This window comes from Nyctereutes procyonoides, unplaced genomic scaffold, assembly GCF_905146905.1.
Source record: "Nyctereutes procyonoides isolate TBG_1078 unplaced genomic scaffold, NYPRO_anot_genome, whole genome shotgun sequence".
In the NCBI taxonomy this organism is placed as follows: domain Eukaryota; kingdom Metazoa; phylum Chordata; class Mammalia; order Carnivora; family Canidae; genus Nyctereutes; species Nyctereutes procyonoides.
In genome coordinates, this window is record NW_026575144.1 from 10,650,256 (window position 1) to 10,675,098 (window position 24,843).

Below are 24,843 nucleotides of genomic sequence, written 5' to 3' on the forward strand. Positions count from 1 at the left end.
TTGCTGGGTAATTATATGTGTAACTTTTTGAGGAATTGCCAAGCTGTTTTCTATATTAGCTGCACCATTTTACATTCTCACCAGCCATCTAGGAGGGTTCCAGCTTCTCTGACTTCTTGTCAACACTTATCTCCTTTTTTTTTCCTTTTTTTTCTTATTTTCTTGTAGCCATCCTAGTGTATGTGAAGTGGTATCTCAGTGTGATTTTGATTCCCATTTCCCCAATGACTAATGATATTGAACATCTTTACATGTGCTATTGACTATCTGTGTATCTTCTTTGGAGAAATGTCTATTCAAAAGTCTTTTGCTAGTTTTTTTTTTAATATTTATTTATTCATGAGTGACAGAGAGAGAGGCACAGACACAGGCCGAGGGAGGAGCAGGCTCCATGCAGGGAGCCTGATGTGGGACTTGATCCCGGGTCTCCAGGGTCACGCCCTGGGCTGAAGGCGGCGCTAAACCGCTGAGCCACCCAGGCTGCCCATTTTGCTAGTTTTTAAATTAGGTTATCTTTTTATTGTTGAGTTGTAAGAGTTCTTTGCATATTCCGGTTATTAGACCTTGTCATATAGACGATTCTGTGGGTTGTCTTTTCACTTTCTCAGTAGTGTCTTTTGATAACAAAAGTTTTTATTTTGATCAAATTCAGTTTATTATTTCTTAATGCATTCTGTATCATATCTAAGAAAGCATTACCTAGAGTCACACAGATTTTCACCTGTTTTCTCCAAGAGTATTATAGTTTTTGCTCTTATATTTAAATCTTTAGTCCGGGCAGCCCGGGTGGCTCAGCAGTTTAGCGCTGCCTTCAGCCCAGGGCCTGATCCTGGAGACCCGGGATCGAGTCCCACGTCGGGCTTCCTGCGTGGAGCCTGTTTCTCCCTCTACCTGTGTCTCTGTTGCGTTCTCTCTCTCTCTCTCTCTTTCTCTCTCTCTCTCTCTCTCTCTGTGTGTCTCTCATCAATAAATAAAAATAAATAAATAAATAAATCTTTATTCCATCTTGAGTTATATTTTTTTTTTAATTTTTATTTATTTATGATAGTCACAGAGAGAGAGAGAAGCAGAGACACAGGCAGAGGGAGAAGCAGGCTCCATGCACCAGAAGCCTGACGTGGGATTCGATCCCGGGTCTCCAGGATCGCGCCCTGGGCCAAAGGCAGGCGCCAAACCACTGCGCCACCCAGGGATCCCTTGAGTTATATTTTTTGTGCATGTGTAAGGTTGGTGTTCCAAATTCATTCTTTTGCATGTAGATACTCACTTGTCCCAATAGTAGGCACTTGAAAAGGCTGGGTTTTCTCTCCATTAAATGGTTCTGGCATCCTTGTGAAAAATCAATTGACTATAAATGTATGGGTTGTAAATTCTTTCTTTTTAAATGCTTGCTAACTATACTATATTATGAAGTAGGACCATTCCTGGTGAGTGAAGTGTGTCTGTATTCTGCCTCTGTGAGTTTGGGCTTGCTTGTTGTCACAGCAAAAGCTGCCTAATCCAGTATTCACAGATGCGATGTTGCAAGTTAGTCTTGTGTTATGCAACATTTGTTTACCTGAAAACAAATACATAAGTGGTGTTGAAAACTAACCTTCTCTAATAGCATTTTTTCAGTAGGCCTGAGTTACACCATTTAGAATGCCATCATAAAGTTCAGATCTGAACTTCATCCATGTGAAGTTCAGAGCTTCAAAGAATATGTAACTGAGGCAGGCAAAGTGATCACCTAAAAGCAAATGGCCGGTTAGTAGCATGGCCAGGATTAGGAGCTGAGTCTTCCTCCCATAGTTTTCTCTGGTGTAAGCTGTTGTCTGAGGTGGTCTTAAGAGACAAAAGTCTAGGCTAATTCTGGCCGCAGTTTAAAAAGCAGGTGGTTTTCAGTAGATGGCTGTGAAATAATGGTATGAAGTCCTCTACTCTGACACTGCCAAGGTCGGTGTTTGATTAACTAAGAAAATCAGTTGAAACAAATACTCTTAAGGAATGGTGCATATAGTTCTTAATGTTTTATTTGAAAATATATGTGTGTACATGTATTCTCCATTGATGTAGTACCAGACTCTTTTCTCTGAAAGCTGGTCTGCTGATTAGATTTCTGTGGTTTTTTTTTTTTTTTTTTTTTTTTTTTTGCATTTAGTTCAGTTTCAGTTTTTTAACTGAATTGAATGAGAATCCTGTGATCACCCTCTTACTACCTGGTTCATGGTCATCTCACCCATACTTAATTTAGCAAACATTTTTGTATTGATTTCTTTGTACCAAGTCTTTTCAAAGTTCTGTCATAGTTTTCTTTTTTAAAAAATATTTTATTTATTTATTTATGAGAGACACAGGCAGAGGCAGAGGGAGAAGCGGGCTATATATGGGACTCAATCCCGGGACCCAGGATCCTGCCCTGAGCTGAAGGCAGACGCTCAGCCACTCTGCCACCCAGGCATCCCATGCCGTAGTTTTCATAAGAACAGTGATCTTTTTGCACTCATATTTTGTTGGTTTACATAATGTTTTATAAAATTATATAGTTATGAAGTAAGTGTAAGTACCCTTAACTAGTTTGGGAATCATTACATCTGATTCTTGATGACTAAACAGCTCAATGAGTAGCAGAGTCATAGGTGAAGTAGACAGTGATTTGCTACCTCTAAGCAGGTTAGCCTACCAGAGGCATCAGTGTGTTATAAAGGGGAAACAGAACATAGCTAATCTTGTGAGACTAGTACTTTGAAATTGATTAGGAAAGATTCTGAACATCTGTTCAATGGAACACTCCACATCCATATAAAATACTAATGGAAATATGTATGTTGTATGAAAAGACATTGAAGTTATATTTTTAGATGGGAAATAGTTTAGAAAAGCATGAGTATTAAGCTGTGTGTGTGTGTGTGTGTGTGTGTGTACATATGTATGTGTGTGTACACAGAGAGAAGGTGTGGGTTTCAGTTCAATAAGGTGATGTAGAAGGATCTTGAACTTATCTCCTCTCTTGGATACACTGAATCTGCAGCTGCATATGGAACAATTTCCTCTGGAAGAAACTCAAAACTGAGTGATTCCTACACATTAAGTGAGTAAGAAAAAAAACAACAACAACAAAATATGTTGAAGTGAGATTCATTCTTGCCATAAACCCTACCCCTGCATAGTGACCCATGATTGGGAGGGTACTTACAACCCCAAGCTTCTCCCTGAGGAGTAAAGGGTTTGAACCCCACATCTGGCACCCCAGCTTTTAAGACCTGCACTTTGAAAGCCAATAGGTCTTGCATCCTTGAGACTCACAAGGCTATAGCGAACTGAGAAACAGTTCTTAAAGCATTTCACGTGAGTGGACTTCCCCACCCCAAGACTCAGCACAGAAGCAGCTGACTGAAGAGTGAGTGTTGAGACTTTCTGTAAGAGAGGCTCATCTGCTTATCTTAAAGCCCAGAGGGGTAGGCATTGAATTTAACACATATCTAGGGGCCTACTGAATTTTTTTCCGAAGTTGGAGCTAGCAGGTTCCATCTTTGCACTGTCCCCCTGCCTCGCTCCTGTTCGCTGGTTTCTCCTGGAAAGAAGCTTGTATGCTTGTATGATGCATCAAGTTTTGCAGTTGCTACTAAGGGATACCTCTAATCACCTGGCTCCAGTGGCTAGCAAGAGTTATACTCACAGTAATGAGTATTACAGTATTTACAACAGCTAAGACTTGGAAATAACTTGTGTCCACTGATGGATGAATGGATAAAGAAAATGTGAAAAAAAATGTGGTGTGTGTGTATACAGTGGAATATTACTCAGCCAAAGAAAGAAGGAAGTCTTGCCATTTGCAACAACATGGGTAGACCTTAATTAAGGATATTAGGCTAAGTGAAATAAGTCAGAGAAAGACAAATACTGTATGATCTCTCTTAAATGTGGAATCTAAAAAACAAAACAAAATGAAGTCAGTTTATAGATTGGTGGTTGCCATAGGTGGTGAGAGTGTGGAGGGAGTGGATAAAAGGGTCAAATGGTATAAACTTCCAGTTAATAAGTTCTGGGGATGTAATGTACATCATGGTAACTATAGTAAATAATACTGTATATTGTATATTTGAAAGTTAACTCTTTAAAGTTAGCTCTTAAGAGTTCTTATTACAAGGAAAAAAATATGTATGTGTGGTGATGGATGTTAACTAGTCTCACAGTGATCGTTTCACAATAGATAGAAATATGGAATCATTATGTTGTACAACTAAAACTAACATGTGTCCATTATATCTCAATTAAAAAAAAAGTTGTGTATATTTTAAAGAGGAAGACCAAAACAAAGTCTGGAAGGATCTGAATCACAATGTTAAATCGTGAAGAAAAACATTAATAGTGCTTAACTATAGAGCATCAGAGAGTGGGTGATTTTTTTTTACTCTCTCTCATATAATTATTTCTTTGTTGGTTAAAAGTTTCACATTGATCATTTGTTACTTTTAAATTAAGTAAAAACTGTTTCTATTTTGAGAAGAGCCTCTATGAAATGTATAACTAAAAAAAATTAAATGCCTTGTAGAATTTGGGCAACAGGAGAGAATGCTCTTGGTGAGGCCCCTTTCCTGAACCTTTATGCAGTGAGCAGACCCCCTGGTGCCTCTGTGTACTCAGAGGTACTTCCCCCCCTGCCGCAATATAGCCTCTTAAATAAATAGAATGATGTCTCTCTCTTACTCTTTCTCTGATTTTATTTTTATATGTAAAATGTGATATCATTGCAATCATTTTTTTCTTTCTGGTTTGATTTTTCAGGAAGATTTCGATGTCGATCATTTTGTGTCTGACTGTAGGAAGCGTGTCCAGCTGGAGGAACTGAGAGGAGATCTGGAACTATACTATAAACTTCTTAAAACAGCCATGGTCGAGCTCATCAACAAGGATTATGCAGATTTTGTCAACCTTTCAACAAACTTGGTAAACCTGAAATTCACAGGTTCTATATACACAGAGACACAGTTTCTCTCTCACTCATATTTATTCTTAAAAGATCGGAGTATATTTTTTTTAGAAACCTTTCAGTTGATTTTATACCCCCATCCCGCCCCCAAGAGAAATTTGAGATTAATAATCTCCTTAATAAAAGAACTAAACTTTTTTTTTTGGCGGGGGGGGGGGTTAGTTATTCATTTAAGGCTACTCTAGCTTGATTACTTTTTGAATTTGTTGGTAGTGAAAAAGAAAGGATTAAATCGGAATGGTTGTTTTGTTAGTTGCTAAGTGATTACCCTGAAGTCTTACTTGGTTTAGACTAATTTGCAAGAGCAAACATCAACTGTTTAATGTTTGATTTAAGGAAATGTTTTACTTCCAGGTATATGTGTTAGCTAGAGCTAGGTTGAGGGAACATTAGCCAATATTGATATTTAGAAGGCTTGGTTTTATAAAAACATAAGAATGACTTGTAATGAGCATATGAGTTGTTTGTAAAAGCTATTTAGAAAGCTTGAGTTTTAGGGGTGCCTGGGTGGCTCAGTGGTTGAGTGCCTTTGGCTCAGATTGTGATCCTGGAGTTCTGGAATTGAGTCCCACTCAAGTTCCTCGTGGAGAGCCTGCTTCTCCCTCTGCCTGTGTCTCTGCCTCTCTTCCAGTGTCTCTCATGAATAAATAAATCTTTAAAAAGAAAAAGAAGAAAAGGAATGTTGAGTTTTATTACCTGGCAGAGAAGTCTCTTTGCTGGTGTTTAATTTTGTTTCATTTTTAATTTTTTAAAAATTATTTATTTATTAGAGAGTGGGAGCATGAGCAAGGAGAGGTGCAGAGGGAGAAAAGACTTTCCCCTCAGCAGGGAGCCCAATATGAGGCTTGATCCCAGGACCCTGGGATCATGACCTGAGGCAAAGGCAGATGTTTAACCAACTGAGCCACCCAGGTGCCCCTCAATTTGTTTTAAATATGTTTGCCCAGAGAAGTACAGAAAATAGTAGCTCCATGGGAATTTCAAGAAGCATTAAAATTAATGAGGCATATTGGCTTTTGGGAAATATACCACTAAGATAAATGTTCCAATGGAATTAGAAACTTAGAAAATTTTATTTCTGTTCTATTTAATTTGGATTTTTCTCAAGGGTTATAATAATGTTTAGGAGAGACATAGCCCATCAGACTTTCACATCATCTGGCTGAGTATCATAAATTACAGACACAGAGCTGTTCACTTTCCGTGAAATTTTTTTACATTCATTTACAGTATCCTCCAAAGGCAAATTGTTTGTAAGGAAGCTTTCATTTATTTTGACTTTTCTTATTTTTATAGTCTCATGTATCCAACAGATTTTTTTAATATTCTGTGAGCAACACTAATGGCAAAATAACATTTCTATTGTTTAGCTACTTAGCAAAATATGGTCGTACCAAAAAAAATAATGTAATGTTTGATCATTAAACACTATTACTCCTGATGTGTGATGTGTTTGTGTCAACCTGATTTGGCTTTAGGTTGGGATGGACAAAGCCCTTAATCAGCTTTCTGTGCCCTTGGGACAGTTACGAGAAGAAGTTCTGGTAAGTTCCCAAATAATATAAAACAATCTGCTGTGAAGCATTGTTGTTCTTGTTTGCTTTTTCCAAGAATTCCTTTCATCTGTTAAGTTTGTGGTGTTGGTTTTTAATGGTTCGTGATTATAGTATTCACCTTCAGAAAAGTTGTAAATGATTTTCTATTTTTGCATGTGCTATTAAAACCTGAAAAACATGTTCGATTTGCAGAAGACAGATTCTTAGGGTAGACAGCCTTAAAATGTCAAGGGAGAGGAAATGTATTTCCGAATTCAACTTATTCATGCCACTTAGCTCCTATGTAAGTGGTTTCCAACTTATGAATGACTTGTATTTTAATGGTTTGTAATTTTTTTAGTATCCCCCCCCCCCTTTTACATGTGGTTAGGATCCTAGACTGGTCTATAAAAGCTCTGTAATGCCCAGTGTAACTGAAGGATAATAGAAATGTATACCTAATAAACATTACATTTTAATGTTTTGCTCAGAAAGTCTCTACTGTGGGAATGGGACTCCCCACCTCTAAGCCATTGGGAATAGGAACTCCACCTGGGTGAGCAGCGGAGTTTTGGTATCACTTCCAACTGGGAACTGTGCTGACCTGTCCTCCCCACCCCCCATCCCCATCTGTGCTGGGTGCCCCGACTTCCACCCTCCATCTGTTTTGATGCACTGTTGTAAACTTGGTGCACAAAACAATCATTCCTGTGTGTGTGTCCTCTAGCTTGGATGGCCTCGTGCACCTAACCCCTAAGACGGTGCCTGGAACCTAAGGAGAGAATAGAAGTAGAAGATAATTTAAGGGAAGACACAGTGCATGGTTAGAGCCAAGAAAAACGCGAAGTAACAAATACCAGTGTTGAGAAGCCCAGGGGAGGGGTAGGCAGGAGAGAATTCGTGAAAGAGGTAAGTCTGGAGCTGTGCCTTGAGCTAGTCAATACTTTTCATTGTTTATGTCTTGCTTGAATTTTACAAAGTCTTGTTAAGGTACTTTTCCTTGGAATGGAAGAGTGATTTTTGTAGTCCTCTGTTGGATTCTACACCAGCCACTGTATGGTTCTCCTGACTCCTTTTTTGTGTGCCTCTTCCTGCCCCAGCCTTGTGGCTGTGGTATTTCCCAAGCACAGCCTTCCCTTGGCCTCCCACTCTCCTCTCAAACCCCCTCCCTCAAGGCAGATTTGCTCTGCTGACTGCTGCTCTGCTCACCCAAGCTCTTGTCCTGCCTCACACCCCCCAACCCCCACCAGCACCGTATCTGTATCCTCTCCCCTTTCCCCAACCATCTTTATAGCCACTTTTGTCCTACTCAGCTATGGGCCTGACCTACCTTTCTGATCCCAATTCATGGAGCTACTCTGTGAGATTCTAAGATCATTGAGGGATAAGACTGTTTCTTCTTCTTCATCATTGTATCCTTATGGGCTACCAGAGTAGCTGATGACCAGTAGGTATTTCATAATGTTTTTAGTATATGTGCTGCCGAAGCGAGCACTGTGCTGCCAAAACGAGCACGGTATTTCATAATGTTGATGGAGTGAATTAATTCACTTTTCTGTAGAATTTTCGTGATTTGTCCACTTTATTCTATTTGCTTATATTAACCTGTGTTTTGGCCCTGATTCCTCATTGTCTTGTACTTGCTTTCATTCATTAGCTTCTGGACATGTTTCTCCACCTATGCATTCTCCCTTTTTCTAGCCTTCTGTTCTTTATGTTTTGATTGCTTATATTTCCAAAACAACATTTCATCCTGGTGCATCAGTGTCTAACCATTCTCTAGTTCTCCAAAATATGCAGAATCTAAAGACCTTATCTGAGTGAAGTCCTCATAAATTGACCCTCGCTTCTTATTTCTACTTCTCTGTTGTTTTTTTTTTTTTTTTTTTAAGATTTTATTTGTTTATTCATGAGAGACACACACAGAGAGAGAGAGAGAGAGAGAGAGGCAGAGACACAGACAGAGGGAGAAGCAGGCTCCATGCACGGAGTCCAACATGGGACTTGATCTTGGGTCTCCAGGATCAGGCCCTGGGCTGAAGTTGGCACTAAACCACTGAGCCACCAGGGCTGCCCCAATTTCTACTTCTCTCTGAAATGAAGCCTGCAGAGCACATGGCTGTGTGCCTGTCTGACCCCAAGCATGTACACACGTACATCTTACCTTTGTCTTCTAAACATCCCCTCTCCACTTTAGCCAACAAAGGGTTTCAGAGTCGGATTCAAGCCTCACCCATTTTCTAGACTCTCCTGTACTTTGCTTCAGATTATCCATTTTTTTTCCCTGACCCCCCATGACTTTCACTGTAAGTACTGTTATTCTTCTGGCTGTGAGACCCTGGCTTTCTGTCATTTTGCCCCCAAATCATGAGTACCCTCAACAGCAATTGTGTCTGGTATGTCATATTTTTGTTAATATCTACATAATACTGGTGTGCAGGTATTAAGTTCTGTGGAATTGAATTAAATGCATAAACTTGATAATCTTGTGAAACAATTTCTACGATACATTTTCTTTATTATTCTTCTAAAGAGTCTCAGGTCATCTGTCAGTGAAGGAATCCAGGCAGTAGATGAACGAATGTGTAAACAAGAGGACATAAGGAAGAAAAAGGTATCCTCCAGTGGCTTTCTTATGTAGCATGCCAGTTAAAGCCCTCCCCTCTTATTTCTTTTTACTTGTCAGTACTATTCAACTTTTTTCAAAACTCTTGTGCATGTGCATATTACGCATTGTCATGTTATCTACTTGAAATAATAAGAATTTTAGAGGCACCCACATGGTCTCAAGATCTCTCACTTTTTCCAGAACAAGAAACAGTAATAACTAATGTCAGTGAAGCACTTAACAGTTTAACTGCCACATAAATTTTCAGTGAACCATAAAGAAAATATGTCTGTTTTAGAGATTAGGGTAGAAGTGGCCTTGAAACAAATTCAGCATTCAGCATTCTGTTGCAGGTTTGTTTTTTTAGAAAAAGTAGTATGTTGCTCTCTCATCCTGCCATGTTAATTTCTTCTTTTGTTTCCCTTCTTCAAGTATACCTCTGCATGTTCTTCCCTTACTTTTCAGTGGTGCTGGGTTTTAATTTTATTTTCTAATTTTTTTCTTTCTGTTCCAGTGTTAGCTTTTATTTTATTTTTAAAATTCCAGTTAGTTAGCATGCACTGTTCTGTTAGTGTGTAGGACAGTGAGCTGGCACTTCTGTATACCCCCTGGTGCTCATCACCACAAACGTACTCTTTAGTGACCATCACCCAATTAACCCATCCCTGATTTTGTTAATGATCATAATGATGTAAGGGCACAGTGGGAATTGGGATTCCAGACTTATAACTCTAGCCTGCTGCTCTATCCAGTGTTTTCTATGTGTATTTATTAGCATATTTTTTAAAATATCGAGGGGAAGAAGCCTATTTTAGAGACCTTCTGTTTAATTTTCCTGTAGATTTCCTCTCAGCTTTTGTCCAAATAATTCATATAGTGCATTCCCAGACAAGATTTTTTTAAAAATTTTATTTATTTATTCATGAGAGATACAGAGAGAGAGAGGCAGAGACATAGGCAGAGGGAGAAGCAGGCTCTATGCAAGGAGCTCGCTATGGGTCTCGATCCCGGGACTCCAGGATCACACCCTGGGCTGAAGGCAGGCACTTAACCGCTGAGCCATCCAGGTGCCCCCTGAAAGACAAGATTATAAGCTTTATGCGAGCAGGGCATTTTTCTTGTTTTATTTACTCATGTCCCCACTGTCTGGAAGAATGCCTAGCTCCTGGAGGTGTTCAGTAACTATTTGTTGAATAGATCACTTTGTATTTTTTGTTCTTTTAAGGATGAGAGTTTTTAAAATAACCTTCAACCTCTTTGATAATATTTGTAGCGTAAAATGTCTTTAATGAATTGATACTTGGATATAGGTTTATCATGCATAATAGGATAAATATGATCAGAAACTAAAATTAAAACATGAAAAAAGGGCCATAAGAAAATAAACAGAGCAGAACCTGAGTAGCTCAGTTGGTTAAGCATCTGACTTTTGGCTTTGGCTCAGGTCATGATCTCATGGTTGTGAAATTAAGCCCTGTGTCAGGTTCTATGCCCATTAGGGATCTGCTTGAGATCCGCACCCCCCCCAAGCATGCAAATCTTCTAAAAAAAAAAAAAAAAGGAAATAAAGTGCCCATAGAGAGGTTCAGGATGGGAAAAAGAAGAAATAAGAATACAGGATATGAAAAAGCAAAAGTCTAAGTTGTTTTTTTTTTTTTTATAAACTTGCAACAGAATATTGAAATATGGTTCTTCTAGAAAGTCAAAATTAAGATTTGCATTCTTGGTAATTCTGTGGTTTGTAGAAATACTCAAAATGTAGGTTGCTCTGTATATTTGAAGGTGACTTTTTGGTTTTATATTTTCCTGCATTTAGCATGGAAAATAAAGATGATTAAGACGGAAGGTCATAACTTTCTTCGTTTGCTTAATTTTTATTTTTCTAGATGTGTGTGTTGAGGCTTATACAAGTTATTCGATCAGTTGAAAAAATTGAAAAAATCTTAAATTCTCAAAATTCTAAAGAAACATCTGCACTAGAAGCAAGCAGGTAAGTATTTCTTTACTAAATAGCACATAAGTTAGTACTTCACATCCAGTCTAAATTTTGGGTTTTTTTTTTTTTGGTTTTTGTTTTTTTAGTTAGAATTCATTTCTGAACAAGAAGAAAATCCAAGGCTGTGGTGTAATGTTTTTGAATATAGCTCCAGGAGAGTGGAGCACATGAACTGGTAAAGTTTATAATACGTCACTATAAACTCTTGGCAGTTATAGGCCACAATTCCAACGTGTCACCTTTCAGGAAGTCAAAGACCGTGTGCTTCCAGGGGAAATTTTTTGTATTTGGAATTACCTTCCCTGAGGATTAGAAAAAGCCTTACTGATCTTCAAGGTGTACCATTTGTAGATTTTTTTTTTCTAGACCTTCCCAGAGTGTAACCATTGATGTATTTTGCACCAGCATTATATCATTAGGGAAAAAATAGACACATTTAGTTGAAAGTTATAAACAGGAAAGAAAAAGCTTATGAAACAGAAAAAGATGAACTGTGACTGTCTTATTTCCTTCCTGGTGTGAATTTTCAATCAACCAGGCAGATGAGTGACTCTGAAAATGAGTTGTTAGATCATATCAACACTAGTGGGGTGCATCATGGTATGCTGAGAAGAGCATGGGCTCGTGTTGCATGTACCACCTGGGCAGCCCGAGTCAAGATCCTCTGGTGCTCTGTGTCCTCTCTAATGTAAGGCTAACAATTCACTCTGCTTGCAGGGTCATCTCAACCCGTGAGATACTCTCAGCCATACCTGGCATACACAGGTGTTCCTAGGTGTCAACATAGGTCTAACATAAGTTTTTCTTAAAATCACATGGATAGCTGTAACATTTTTCCATGAGTAATATTGGATAATCCGCAAAACCAGCCAATCAAATCCAAATTGAATATACCCATAGTTCAAAGGCTTGGTCATACTATAAAGGCATGTTAGATTTCTTTTTTTCTCTTTTTCTTAAAGATTATATTTATTTATTTGAGAGAGAGAGGGAGGGAGAAGCAGACTCCTCACTGAGTGGGGAGTCCAATGGCTCCATCCTGGGACTTGGGGATTGTGACCTGAGCTGAAGGCAGATGCTTAACCAACTGAGCCACCCAGGTGCCCCAACATATAGATTTCTTAATTTTAGCAACTAAGGTTTTAGATTTGGAAAGGACTTGAGAGACCCATAAGCTCCAAATCTCTGATTATGTACATTGTGAACAGAGACTTTCCAAAGGAAGAAATTCTTGAGTCCTAGGTCTCTGCCTCTTTTAATATCAAGATGTGTAAATACGTGGTCTGTACCTGGCACATTTGTTTGTTCAGCCCATTGCTTGTGCTTCTGCCCCTGTTCATCTGCACTTAGCAGAGACGCGGTGAGCGTCCATTCTGGCCAGTCCAGTGGAGCCTGTGTCTCCAGCTGCTCTGCTTTGCTGTGGCCCTCGGCAGCTCTCACAGCCCCACCAGCCAAGTCCTTCCAGCTTTCTTCCCATCTTTGCCCAGTCCCGCTGTGCTCTTTTGATCAAAAGACCTCAGTGATTTCTATTTCTGTAATACTATCCCCTTGCAATTTTGTCTTTGATAAATAGACATGATGCTCTTTCTTGCTCAGAATCACCTTTGAGGATTTTTTCTTTACTCTAGAACCGTAACTCTGAGCTGTAAGAGTAAGGAAAGCCAGAGCAGCGTTGGTGAATAGTGAATATATCATGCTTGCTTAGCCAAGAAACATTGATATAATGTATAAATAAATGCACACAACATTAGTCAGTAGAGTTAGGAATTAAGCTTCAGAGTTGGTCGTGCCGGGCATTTACTTTCCTTCACGCTAGTTCAGATGCTACAGGACTAGGCACACTGCTTCTGGTGTTCACACATTTTGTGTTTTCTTATGATGTGGGCTTTCCCTGCACTACCTGACTGCTCCTCAGATGCAGGATGCCTCTGAAAAGCCAAGCAAGTGCTTTGGGGCCTTTATAGTTTTCTTCTTTTACAATGCAGCTTCTTTTTAAGTGGTGTTGGTGCTTTATAATGTGTTTGGGGTATGGGGAATGGGGAGTGCATTTATTACACTTGGCAGATTCACAGTGAATGTTTTCTCACTAGAACCCAGAGCATATAGATTGCTCTTTCTGCTATTTGGTAAATGTAAATTTAAAGTAAGCTATTTTGAGTATTTCATTTATTGTTACGAGAGGGCCAGTTTTATTTGATTGAAGAAACAGTATTGGGTACTTTGAAGTAGTAGAGGTCTTATAGAGGGAGGGAGAATGAGGCGGATGGAGAAGAGGAGGATTCTATGACTGATAGGATAGGGCTAGAGAGGGAAGGAGTGTAAATCATGAATGGGAGAGCCTGAGGAACGTGGCAGAAACACACAGTTGTACCCACGCTGACCTAGTCCAGCTCCTGCTGCTTGTCTGGCCTTGTGGCCAGGGCCACGCAGTGTCAGTGGCTTCTGGGTAACAACCTCCCCTGCCCCCACCGTTGCCTGGAACCTGCCCCACAGATGGCTTGCTGGGGAAAATTGATGGCACGAAGATGCAGGTGAAATAGCTGTCACCTTGTAATGGGGACCCTGGGAACACACTGTGAAGAAAATTACAGCACAGGGGGCGCTAAAGCCTCACTGGGTGATGTGGTCCTTGGGAAATTAAGCTTCGGGAATTACATTTCTATAATTGTCTCTACTAGTCCACTTTGGACTGGACAGATTTTGGAGAGAATTGCCACAGAATTTAACCAGTTACAGTTTCATGCTGTTCAGAGCAAAGGCATGCCTCTTCTGGACAAAGTAAGACCGGTAAGTGTTGGTTTAGATTTTCAGTTTGCTGTTTGTGAATTTACTGGATGATTTGGTTCAACCTAGCATTGCCCCTGATAATTGTTGTTCTATGGGATTTTGAAACTAGCTTTGTTTTTTTTTTTAATAAATTAATTTTTATTGGTGTTCAATTTACCAACATACAGAATAACACCCAGTGCTCATCCCGTCAAGTGTCCCCCTCAGTGCCCGTCACCCATTCACCCCTACCCCCCGCCCTCCTCCCCCTCCACCACCCCTAGTTCGTTTGCCAGAGTTAGGAGTCTTTATGTTCTGTGTCCCTTTCTGATATTTCCCACACATATCTTCTCCCTTCCCTTATATTCCCTTTCACTATTATTCATATTCCCCAAATGAATGAGAACATACACTGTTTGTTTTTCTCCGATTGACTTACTTCACTCAGCATAATACCCTCCAGTTCCATCCATGTTGAAGCAAATGGTGGGTATTTGTCGTTGAAACTAGCTTTGAATTTTTTCTTACAGTTTTTGTTGTTTGGGACCCTGCTTCTAGCATGGCGTGCTATGTAAATTTTATGTAAAGATGCAACCATAGTCTCCATACTAAACTAGTAAAATTAATTCTGAATTTCATGTAACTGGACATATTATATGATATAGTCAGAGTTCATTTATCCAAAGCCCTTGACTGGGTTTTAATGCACTTTTGTCAGATTTACTCTGTAGCTTACGAGGAAAATAACTTTTTGTCATTCTATAACATTCTGTCTAAACTTTCCTTTCATAAAACAAAGATTTACTTACAAAGAAATGGTGGGGAGGAGAGGAGATTTGTTGTTACTCTCCAGGAAATGCAAATATTTGAATCTTATACATATCCTAGTAGAATAAGAGGTTTGGGATATGTGTGTGTGTGTGTGTGTGTGTATTTGAATTTTTAGAAATTGTCCTACCTGGAGCTTTCTTTACTTTTTTCTCACAGCGTATAGCTGGCATCACGGCCATGTTACAGCAGTCTCTGGAAGGCCTGCTGTTAGAAGGTCTTCGGACTTCCAATGTTGATATAATTCGGCACTGCTTACGGACCTATGCCACAATTGACAAGACACGAGATGCAGAGGCATTAGTTGGCCAAGTACTAGTGAAACCGTACATGGATGAGGTTCGTGCACCTCATGTTCTTCAGCAAACACTCATAGAACAGCTGCTCTGATTTTGATTCTTCTCTGGCTATGAAGGATAGATTGGGGATCTTTCTGTGAAGATTCTCATGGTTATTACGCTACCGGTTGTAAGAAAGGGTTAGTCCCCATGGATTATTGTCAGCATGCCAGGCATCAGGTATACTCTGTGGTATCTTCTAGTGATGCTGTAGTTTAGTTATGCCATAGCTCGCTCATAGCTTAATTAAGATGAGTAAGGGATCATCATAATTTAGTAGGGGTGAGGGTGTTGCCTAGGAAGAAAGTATGGACCAGAACATTTTCAGGTCAGTTTTAAGTTCTGTAGATTACACGTCAGTGAACTTGTTGAAGAGCATGTTAGCACTGCCGGGGGAGAAATAGAACAGTTAGGTGGATGACCACACTGCACGTGCCTTGTGGAGGAATTGAAGACAACCCTGTGAGTGTGGAAAGCCCTTGAGGGAAGATGTCTTCACAGAATAGATTTGGCCTACATCTTGAACACCATGGAGTTTACCAGGCCAGGAAGATGGGATGGAGGGAATATTCAAAGATGAAAGGCTTTTACTGGCAAGTTACCAGGGTAGAACCTTAAATCCAGACTTGGCTGCTTAGTATCGTTCACCTAAGAGGATATAGTTAATGCAGGAGGTAAGTATATCCTGTCTTTGAGCAGCCGGAGTATAGGCTTTGGGGTATGAGGTTGCCGACGCTCAACCATTTCCAACTTAGGAAGTGTCAGTTTCATCTGGTTGGAGCTGATAGAAGTCATAAAGCTGGTCCTCAGTGTTTGAGGACTTTCTTCCAGTCACCTGCCAGCATGAGTGTGCTTTCTGTCCAGTAAGTACAAAGTTTCTACCTACCGTGACTTCAGGATGAAAGCCTTCCAGTTTTAAAATGGATGTGAATCCCATTGATAAAAGTGAAATTGAAGGATTAATTTTAGTAATCCTCTGAGTTTTATTAGGATTATTAAAAATAGATGATCTGTCAATTCTCTATGTGTATCCTATTATACTTCATAGCTATCTCTGGGGGGGGGGGTGAAAAAGATCATGTTATTCTTTATCAGTAAGTGAAAATACTTTAGTTACTAATTTATGCCTTTTTTTTTTTTTTTTGCGCTGAACTGAATCTATGTGCTATATTAAGGAAGGACTTTAGGTTTCAGTGGCATATTAAACGAACTCTGGCCACATTTCTATGCTTGTCATTTACCTCCTGACACTCAACCTTACCACAACAAATGAAATAATAAAGCAAAATAAAATGTATTTTCTTCCATCACTCTCTGTCTCAATGCTTCCCCTAATCTGGAGATGATAGACAACAAGGCCTGGGTGAAGACAGTACAGAGCTGTTGTCCTGTCCTGGGGATGTGGTACTTGGCATTTAAGCTCAGAAGGGAAGCAGATGAAGTGTGTGTGGTGTTTCAGCTTTAGGCCCATGTCTGTAACCCAGCCTTTGGATTAGAACCCTGGGTCCCTCAGGGTTAGAACCATGTCCCCTAATCCTAGGAACTAGTTTTTAGTGTAACTACTGCTTAACTCCTGTTTAGCAAGTATGTCCAGCGGGGAGGACGAATGAGGAAATGTGTTCTTCAGGTTTTCTTTGTTCTTTTCTCTTTCGTATGTAGTTCATACTTCTTTTTTAGGTGCTTAAAAAAATGCTATTCCTTTTGATAGGTGATCGTAGAGCAGATTGTTGAATCTCATCCAAATGGCCTTCAGATCATGTATAATAAGCTCCTGGAGTTCGTTCCTCACCACTGCCGCCTTCTTCGAGAAGTCACAGGAGGAGCCATCTCAAGGTGATGTAAGCTGCTGTGCTCACACCTTAGCTCAGTTTAGTAAGACCACCTGTTGTGTGCCACTGATCGTTGGCTGTCTTCTCTGAACTGAGAACGTATTTGCTTTCCTATTTGTTACCAGTGCTCTGAGGCACTAGCCTGGGTTTACAGGGAGGGAAACGAATAGTGGGCACTAACCTAGAAGGTTACATTTCTCTGAATCCAGAGGCTCTACTTTTCTCTACATTTTCTCCTTAATCAGGTTTGAAATCAAAATTAGTTTCCTTCCATTATTCTGATGTCATCATTCTGTGTAGAAATAGCAATTTGATTTTAATTCAACAAGTTTTATACTGATTGTGATTAAAGTGTTCAGTTTTCCCTCCCTCTTTCATTTCATTTCCATAGCTTTCCAGTTCTGTGTTATGAATATCCCATTACCTTTCGTCATCATCGTCCCAGTCCAGGCCTCCGTCATCTCTTGTCCAGAAGAGCAGGCTCTCCCCACTCAGTCTCCCTGGCTCCACCTGTCCCTCTTCATTGCAGCCCTTGGCTGTCCCATCTGCCTGGAACTCTGCTGCCTTTTTAAGTCTTCCATGGCCTTTCGTTGCTTATGGAGGAACATCCAATCTTCCTGGCACAGCCTGTGAGGCCCTTGATGCTCTGGTTCCAGTGGTTCTCCACTGTAGAACTTGCCGCATACCATTTTGGTTTCTGGCCAAACAGTAGTACTTGCCCTTCCCTAAAACACCTTGTATGGAAGATCCCTGACTTGACATTGATTCAACTTACGGGTTTTTGACTTTACATTTGTGCAAAAGTGATATGCATTCACTAGAAACCATACTTCAAACTTTGACCTTGGATCTTTTCCCGGGCTGGTGATCTGCAGTTGGATCCTCTCCTGTGATGCTGGACAGGGCAGTGAGTGCAGCTCCCAGGCAGCCACCCAATCACAAGAGTCAGCAACAACACACTTAAACCATACTGTTTCTCATTTTCAGTGCAGTGTTCAGTAAATTACATGAGATATTCAACTATTTATTGTGGAATAGGCTTTGCGTTAGATGATTTTGTCCAGCTGTACAATACTGTAAGTGTTCTGAGGACATTTAAGGTAGGCTGGGCTGGGCTCTGATATTCAATAGGTTAGGAGTATTAAATGCATTTTCAGCTTATGAGATTTCCAACTTACGATGGATTTATTGGGAACTAACTCCCATCATAAGTTGAGGAACATCTGTACTCTGTGCTTCAGTTTTCCCTCATTGTCTCCTGCCCTTCCTATCCCCTTTGTCTTTCTGTTGACCTGTCACTCCATACAAAGCTTCACTTAGATACCACCTCTTTCAAGAGACCATCCTTCATCTTGATGTTCAGCATTATCTACATGCTCTGGATTGTAGTACATGTTGACCTTTACCTGTGTTGAGACTGATGTTCATAAACTTAGCGTGTACTCCCCTTCTGCACTGCCCACACCTTTCTCACTTGGCACAGCATCTTGAAGATAGCAAACCCCCCCCCCCGCCAGTGTTTGTATAATGAAAGAATGAATCTGTTTCCAGCATTAGAAAGGCAAATGAGGTCCCTAATCTTTATGAAGTAAGCAATCAATATATTTGGTCTTGGATTTTTGTTCTTTGGAAAGAAAGTCTGGGGTAATAAATGTGCCACGTGACCATTGAAGTGTCCTATTTCCACTACATAATTTTAGAGAAAGCCTAATTTTGCCACTTTTGTTTAGTAATCTTGAAGATTTAGTTGGATTTGGATTTTAGGTAAGAATTTAGAAGTCATGATGTAATGTAAGGATACCTGAGTGGCTCAGTCGGTTGAGCGTTTGCCTTTGGCTCAGGTTGTGATCTCAGGGTTCCTAGATTGAGCCCCACAGCAGGTTTCGTGCTCAGTGGGGAACGTGCTTCTCCCTCTTCTTCTGCCTTTCCCCATCCTGCTTGTGCTTTTTTGCTCTCAAATAAATAAATAGAATCTTTGAAAAAAAAAAGTCATGATGTAAAATTAAAGAAGCCACAGTTAGTAAACAATCAGTCATCACTTAGATTTGACAAGGCTAGTCTTAGTTCTGAAATGTCAGAGTTCAGCGCTTTGGAAGTTCTTTCCCACAGACTTCAGTGTGACAGAATTCATGTAGAAGCTTCAGAAATTTCAGGAATCAAAGTTGTACCTTAATAGATCTTCATTTGCCCGAAGCACCCTCATTAGGCCACCCCTGACTGTCTCCCTTGCTCAGCTCTTGCCTTCAGGTTTCCACAATCTCTCTGCTTCCCTCTCCATTCTCTTCTTTTTCCCTCTGTTGTTTTCTGTATGTGCCCTTTAGAATCTGGCAGCTCCAGCAGCATGTAGTATTTATCTTCCAAAGAATAAGGATTCACTTTTCTCATTAGCCATCTGTTTCTTTTTTTTTTTTTTTTGATAACAGTAATGCTTTTTTTTTATTATAAATTAATTTTTATTGGTGTTCAATTTACCAACATACAGAATAACACCCAGTGCTCATCCCGTCAAGTGTCCCCCTCCGTGCCCGTCACCCATTCACCCCCACCCCCCGCCCTCCTCCCCTTCCACCACCCCTAGTTCATTTCCCAGAGTTAGAAGTCTTTATGTTCTGTGTCCCTTTCTGATATCTCCCACACATTTCTTCTCCCTTCCCTTATATTCCCCTTCACTATTATTCATATTCCCCAAATGAGTGAGAACATACACTGTTTGTCCTTCTCCGATTGACTTACTTCACTCAGCATAATACCCTCCAGTTCCATCCACGTTGAAGCAAATGGTGGATATTTGTTGTTTCTAATGGCTGAGTAATATTCCATTGTATACATAAACCACATCTTCTTTATCCATTCATCTTTCGATGGGCACCGAGGCTCCTTCCACAGTTTGGCTATTGTGGACATGGCTGCTAGAAACATCGGGGTGCAGGTGCCCCGGCGTTTCATTGCATCTGAATCTTCGGGGTAAATCCCTAACAGTGCAATTGCTGGGTCGTAGGGCAGGTCTATTTTTAATTCTTTGAGGAACCTCCACACAGTTTTCCAGAGTGGCTGCACCAGTTCACATTCCCACCAACAGTGTAAGAGGGTTCCCTTTTCTCCACATTCTCTCCAACATTTGTTGTTTCCTGCCTTATTAATTTTCCCCATTCTCATTGGTGTGAGGTGGTATCTCATTGTGGTTTTGATTTGTATTTCCCTGATGGCAAGTGATGCAGAGCATTTTCTCATGTGCATGTTGGCCATGTCTATGTCTTCCTCTGTGAGATTTCTCTTCATGTCTTTTGCCCATTTCATGATTGGATTGTTTGTTTCTTTGGTGTTAAGTTTAATAAGTTCTTTATAGATTTTCAGCCATCTGTTTCAACTGTTAATCTTGCAGATGTAAATTTTCTCTTTGGGGCTTTCAGTAGGTATTTACCTGGGAGATGAGGAAATCTTGTCATTTAATATTGCTTATACTATGTGCCTCTGTAGTTCTAAAATCCTTTATTTCATTCTTTGCTTCTCTAGATATCTTAATAGAGCTAGTTCTTAGTATGAGTAAAAGTATGGATGTGTGGGAAGCAGGCATCTTCTTTGCCTTCCCCAGCCCTCTTCCCAGCCAGTGATTTCTTACCAATAATGAACTATAGTAAGATTATTTGGTATCCCTTTCTGGACAGTGAAGCATAGCTTCCTTGATAACCTATCTTTCCTGATAATTTTCACTAAGTAGGAAAATTACAAAAGCATTTTTCTGTTTAATACCAGCATAGTTGGGCAGCCCGGGTGGTTCACCAGTTTAGTGCCCGCTTTCGGCCCAGGGCGTGATCCTGGAGACCTGGGATCGAGTCCCACATCGGGGTCCCTGCATGGAGCCTGCTTCTCTCTCTCTGTCCCACATGAGTAAATAAATAAAATCTTTAAAAAAAAAAAAATACCAGTATAGTAAATCCTAATTTGCTATCACAACTTGGCTACAAAACTCCCAGTTTTGCTGAAATAACGTATATTGAATTGCTGACCATCGTTAAAGAAAATTATCTTAAAATAGAGTATATTATGCAACATACAACAATCAGAATGGGTTGTAATTGAGGGGACATTTGCCTCAAAGATATTTATGTGTCTTTAAGTTCAGGAGAAACTTAAGGAATCTGTCTTACTTATTTACTTAGTGTATGTAACCATCACTAACATAGCACTTACTGTATGCCAGGCCCTAGCCTAAATGCTTTACAAATGTTAACCTGTATGATGATCCTATGATCTGTATCCTATCATCTCTATCTAAAGATAAGCTCATGAGTGGATGCTTTATCTCAGTGTTGCCTCTCATCTGAGTTGTGAATTAGAAATCCAAAGTCCAGCCTTTTGCTAAAAAATGCAAAATAAAGCATGGACACACAACAAACCATTAATGTAACAAGTTTTTTGTATCAGGATTTATGATCAAAATTTTACACAGAGCAGTACTAGAATTTTAGAACTGAAGGTGATCTTAGAGAAAGCATCATCTTCACAAAGCTCTTAGTAATTGATAAATTAACATAATTTACAATGTTTTATGGCTTAATAATATTAAGATTGGGTGCAAAGGTTGCTTTTCTTATGTTATTGAACAACTTCTTTTCCAAGATAGAGTGTAAGTATGGTGGCCTAATTAGGAGAGGAATCGTGCCAAGGCAATTTGATGTGGTAGTTTTGCCTTAACCTTGACACCAGCTTGCTCTCCTGTGTGATAAATAGAGGAGTCAGGATACAGAGGACATATCAGCTTCAAGGAGAGACTGGGATCAAGGAGTCAATTAGAAGTGTGAGGCTATGAACAAGCTAATTGACAAAGAGAGTTTTTTTTTAAAGGTCAAAATAAGTTTTAGGCTGAGGAACTTTTAGTAAAAACACCACAAATAGAATTTTACCCTTTTTAAATAGAAGAGCACAGTGTATCTGATTGAAATTTTCCCCTTGTCTTACAGTGAAAAAGGCAATACTGTTCCTGGGTATGATTTTTTGGTGAACTCTGTCTGGCCAGAAATAGTACGAGGATTAGAAGAAAAGTTGCCTTCTCTTTTTAATCCTGGGAATCCTGATGCGTTTCATGAGGTACCTTTTCCTCCATCATCTTGATTCTTGAAGATAATAACCAGAGGCTTGAGCCTAATCATGTTTTCTGCCCAGTCTTGGTTTAGTGGTTTATTAAAAATAAAAATTTAGGTTCGTGAGTGAGCATTTACTTAAAAATTGTTTCATCCAAGTAAGTCTCTGGCACTTTTGGGAATAAATATTTTAATTTGAGAATGTATAGTAAAATTCAGTCTAAACAATTATGATGAGATATGTGCATTATTTTTCTCACTTTTAAAAAAATTATTTATTTTCTCACTTTTTAAAAAAGATCCTAAAGACCATTAAAAGCCAGTCTTGTCACAGTTTTCCATGAAAAATTAGATTTGCAGATCTGTATGTACTGTATTAATTTTAAGGAAAACTAAGCATATTGATTGGACTGTAAAATTCTATTTAGTTTTTAAAGTGTAGAGAGGCAGACAGTAAGTGTGATGAGCCTGGGGCCTGGTGGACTTCAAAAACAGGTAAGACAACAAATTTGGAGCTTTATTTTTCCAGAAATCCCACTAACCTCTTTTCTTAACTAATTGTGTGATGCTGCAGTATGTTGAACAATATGATCACTTGGTATTGTTTTCAGTAATTTGTGTTATAGCAATTTTTGTGATTTTTAAAATAGGGCTTTTAAAAATAGATATTATAAGCAGAATGAAATAGTGGTCTTAAGCACAAGCGTTTTAAGATCCTTTGTGTTTTGCTGTGCTTTAGGGAATAGTACTGATCACGTTAGGCTTAGGTGATGTTTCAGCTCAGAAATGACACTTTCTCATAGAATTTTGACTTTAGAATTCTAAACCAGGACTGAATGTTGGTAGGTATATTTCCAGCACGCATGGCATTTGTCAGTTTCTTTCAAAAAAGGCTTTCAGCATTACTGTAACATGCTTCTTGTGAAGAGAGAAATAGTTTTGTATTCCTTTAGCATCCCATCATCTGCAGAGGTATATATAGTTTGATCCCAGACAGATGAATAATACCTTTGTCTCAACTCCATACATTTAGACCACACTCAGGGTCTGTTTAAGTGTTGCTCGGACCAATTGAAAGAAATTAAAAATGTGTAGTGCTGAGTACACTACAATTCTGGCCTAAGCACAGATTTCAGCATATTTAGGTGAATGGTTTGGTAAGCCGGAATTGAGTCCTCTTAATTAAGAAGTATATGGAAAGTCCACAAATGTTCTCCTTAGAGCCTGGGCTCTTGGGGTCTAGAGTACCTGCAGAGGAAGGCGCATTTACAACATCTGTGGTTTTGCTCTGCTGACCACTCATGGTTCTGTGCCCTCTATTTCTTTGGGCAAATTTTCTCTGAGCTTAAACAGAAGAGGAAACTTCATTTTTAAGATAATAACAGTTATTACCCAGTAGGGTAGTTTTGTGGGCTAAATTAAATAAGACCGTTGTAAGCACATGCACAGGTGCTGAATGCTAAGTAGGATTCAGCTGCTGCTCTCCATGGCATCGTGAGCACCCCCTGTCAACTTCCATGCTGTCTCGTCTACGGAAAGATGTGATTGCTCACCTGGATGATTCTTTCCTTTTAAAAATTTTCTACTCCTGTTGGAGCAATACTTAATTTATGGTCTCTTCCAATTCCAATGGACTAGGTTAGGGTTGCCCTAGAATACGAGAGCCATCATTCACAGAGCACTGGGTTTCCAGGTGGGCTTGCCCATGTAAGACCTTGAGCATGTCACTGAGCCACTTTGGGCATTACCTGGTCTTCAGGTCAGGACCTGCAAAGAAAGCTCTCTTCAGGTCCCTGTCAGCTCTGAAATTGAGTCAAAGTGTTCACCTCCTTTATCTTGATGATAGTTTTTCCAGTAGGTTCTCATCTCTGGTTAGTTGGCTTACAATAAAAATTCCACCTGTTTGTTCTTATTTTAGAAATACACCATAAGTATGGATTTTGTAAGGGCATTTGAACGGCAGTGTGGATCACAGGCCAGTGTTAGAAGATTAAGAGCACATCCTGCCTATCACAGCTTCAATAATAAGTGGAACTTACCTGTTTATTTTCAAATAAGGTCAGTAATTTATTCCTCCCCCTACCTGCTGAAATGGAATTTGAATACTGGCAGGCTGTTGCCCCACTTAACAGCCCTTCCTCTGAGATCATTATACTGTTCTTGGAAGCAAAATGTAAAGGGGAAACGTGTAAGAAGTGTTTCGATTGCCAAAGTTCTGGCAATTAGGGGGCTGAGAACACCAGCCTTGGATTTAAGGTGGATTCTGGGCCCAGCTCCATCTGCCCCCAACTCCATCCCCTGTCCCCCAACTCCACATACATGCCTTGTATGCCCTTATCCATCACGCAGAGGTAGACAGGAGGGGCTCCGGAGTAGCAGACTCTCCCTTTGCCCCTTCTCAGCACACCCCTCTGTCAAACAGTGGACCCAGCCCACATCTGTTGTTGGCTTCCCTGGACAGTTCTTTCCCTTAGAGAGAGTGGGGAGAAGCACAGCCTTAAGTGTTCTTTGTATTTTGTTCTATCAATCAGTTTATGAGAATCCTAGTTATTTTTGGCTTTCCTTTATAATCTGACATTTGTTCTCTCTGTTCTGGAAAATGATGATGCTTCTAACAGATGTCACGATAATATCATGTATGTAAATAAGTGCTCCTAAAAACTATCAGGGAAATTTAGGATAAAATCCTAGCAGTGTATGTTCCACTAGAAAAATAGATGAGAATAGGCATTTTTGTACCGTCTTTAAATGAGGTAAGTTCCTTCATAGAATGACATTAGCTAGAGTGTTTTTAGATAGAATGATCCATAAAGAGTCACAGGCTTTTTCTTTAAATCACTGAGTGATTCGTTATGATGCAGTCCTTTTCCCTAGAGTTCTGAGGGAGAAT

The 24,843-nt window shown here is 39.7% G+C and overlaps 1 protein-coding gene across 2 annotated transcripts in view; it reads left to right on the forward strand.

The window, feature by feature from the left end:
- COG2 (component of oligomeric golgi complex 2) overlaps positions 1-24,843 on the forward strand; it is a 52,290-nt gene that overhangs the window by 12,647 nt on the left and 14,800 nt on the right. For both annotated transcript variants that reach the window (XR_008662309.1, XM_055308828.1), the window contains exons 2-10: positions 4,768-4,929; positions 6,451-6,516; positions 9,041-9,121; positions 11,002-11,105; positions 13,790-13,898; positions 14,865-15,044; positions 16,752-16,876; positions 21,834-21,960; positions 23,872-24,011. Coding sequence is in view for 1 of the 2 variants with exons in the window: in XM_055308828.1 (XP_055164803.1) it covers positions 4,768-4,929; positions 6,451-6,516; positions 9,041-9,121; positions 11,002-11,105; positions 13,790-13,898; positions 14,865-15,044; positions 16,752-16,876; positions 21,834-21,960; positions 23,872-24,011 (1,094 nt within the window). In the remaining variant the exon portion in view is untranslated. The remainder of the gene's footprint in view (positions 1-4,767; positions 4,930-6,450; positions 6,517-9,040; positions 9,122-11,001; positions 11,106-13,789; positions 13,899-14,864; positions 15,045-16,751; positions 16,877-21,833; positions 21,961-23,871; positions 24,012-24,843) is intronic.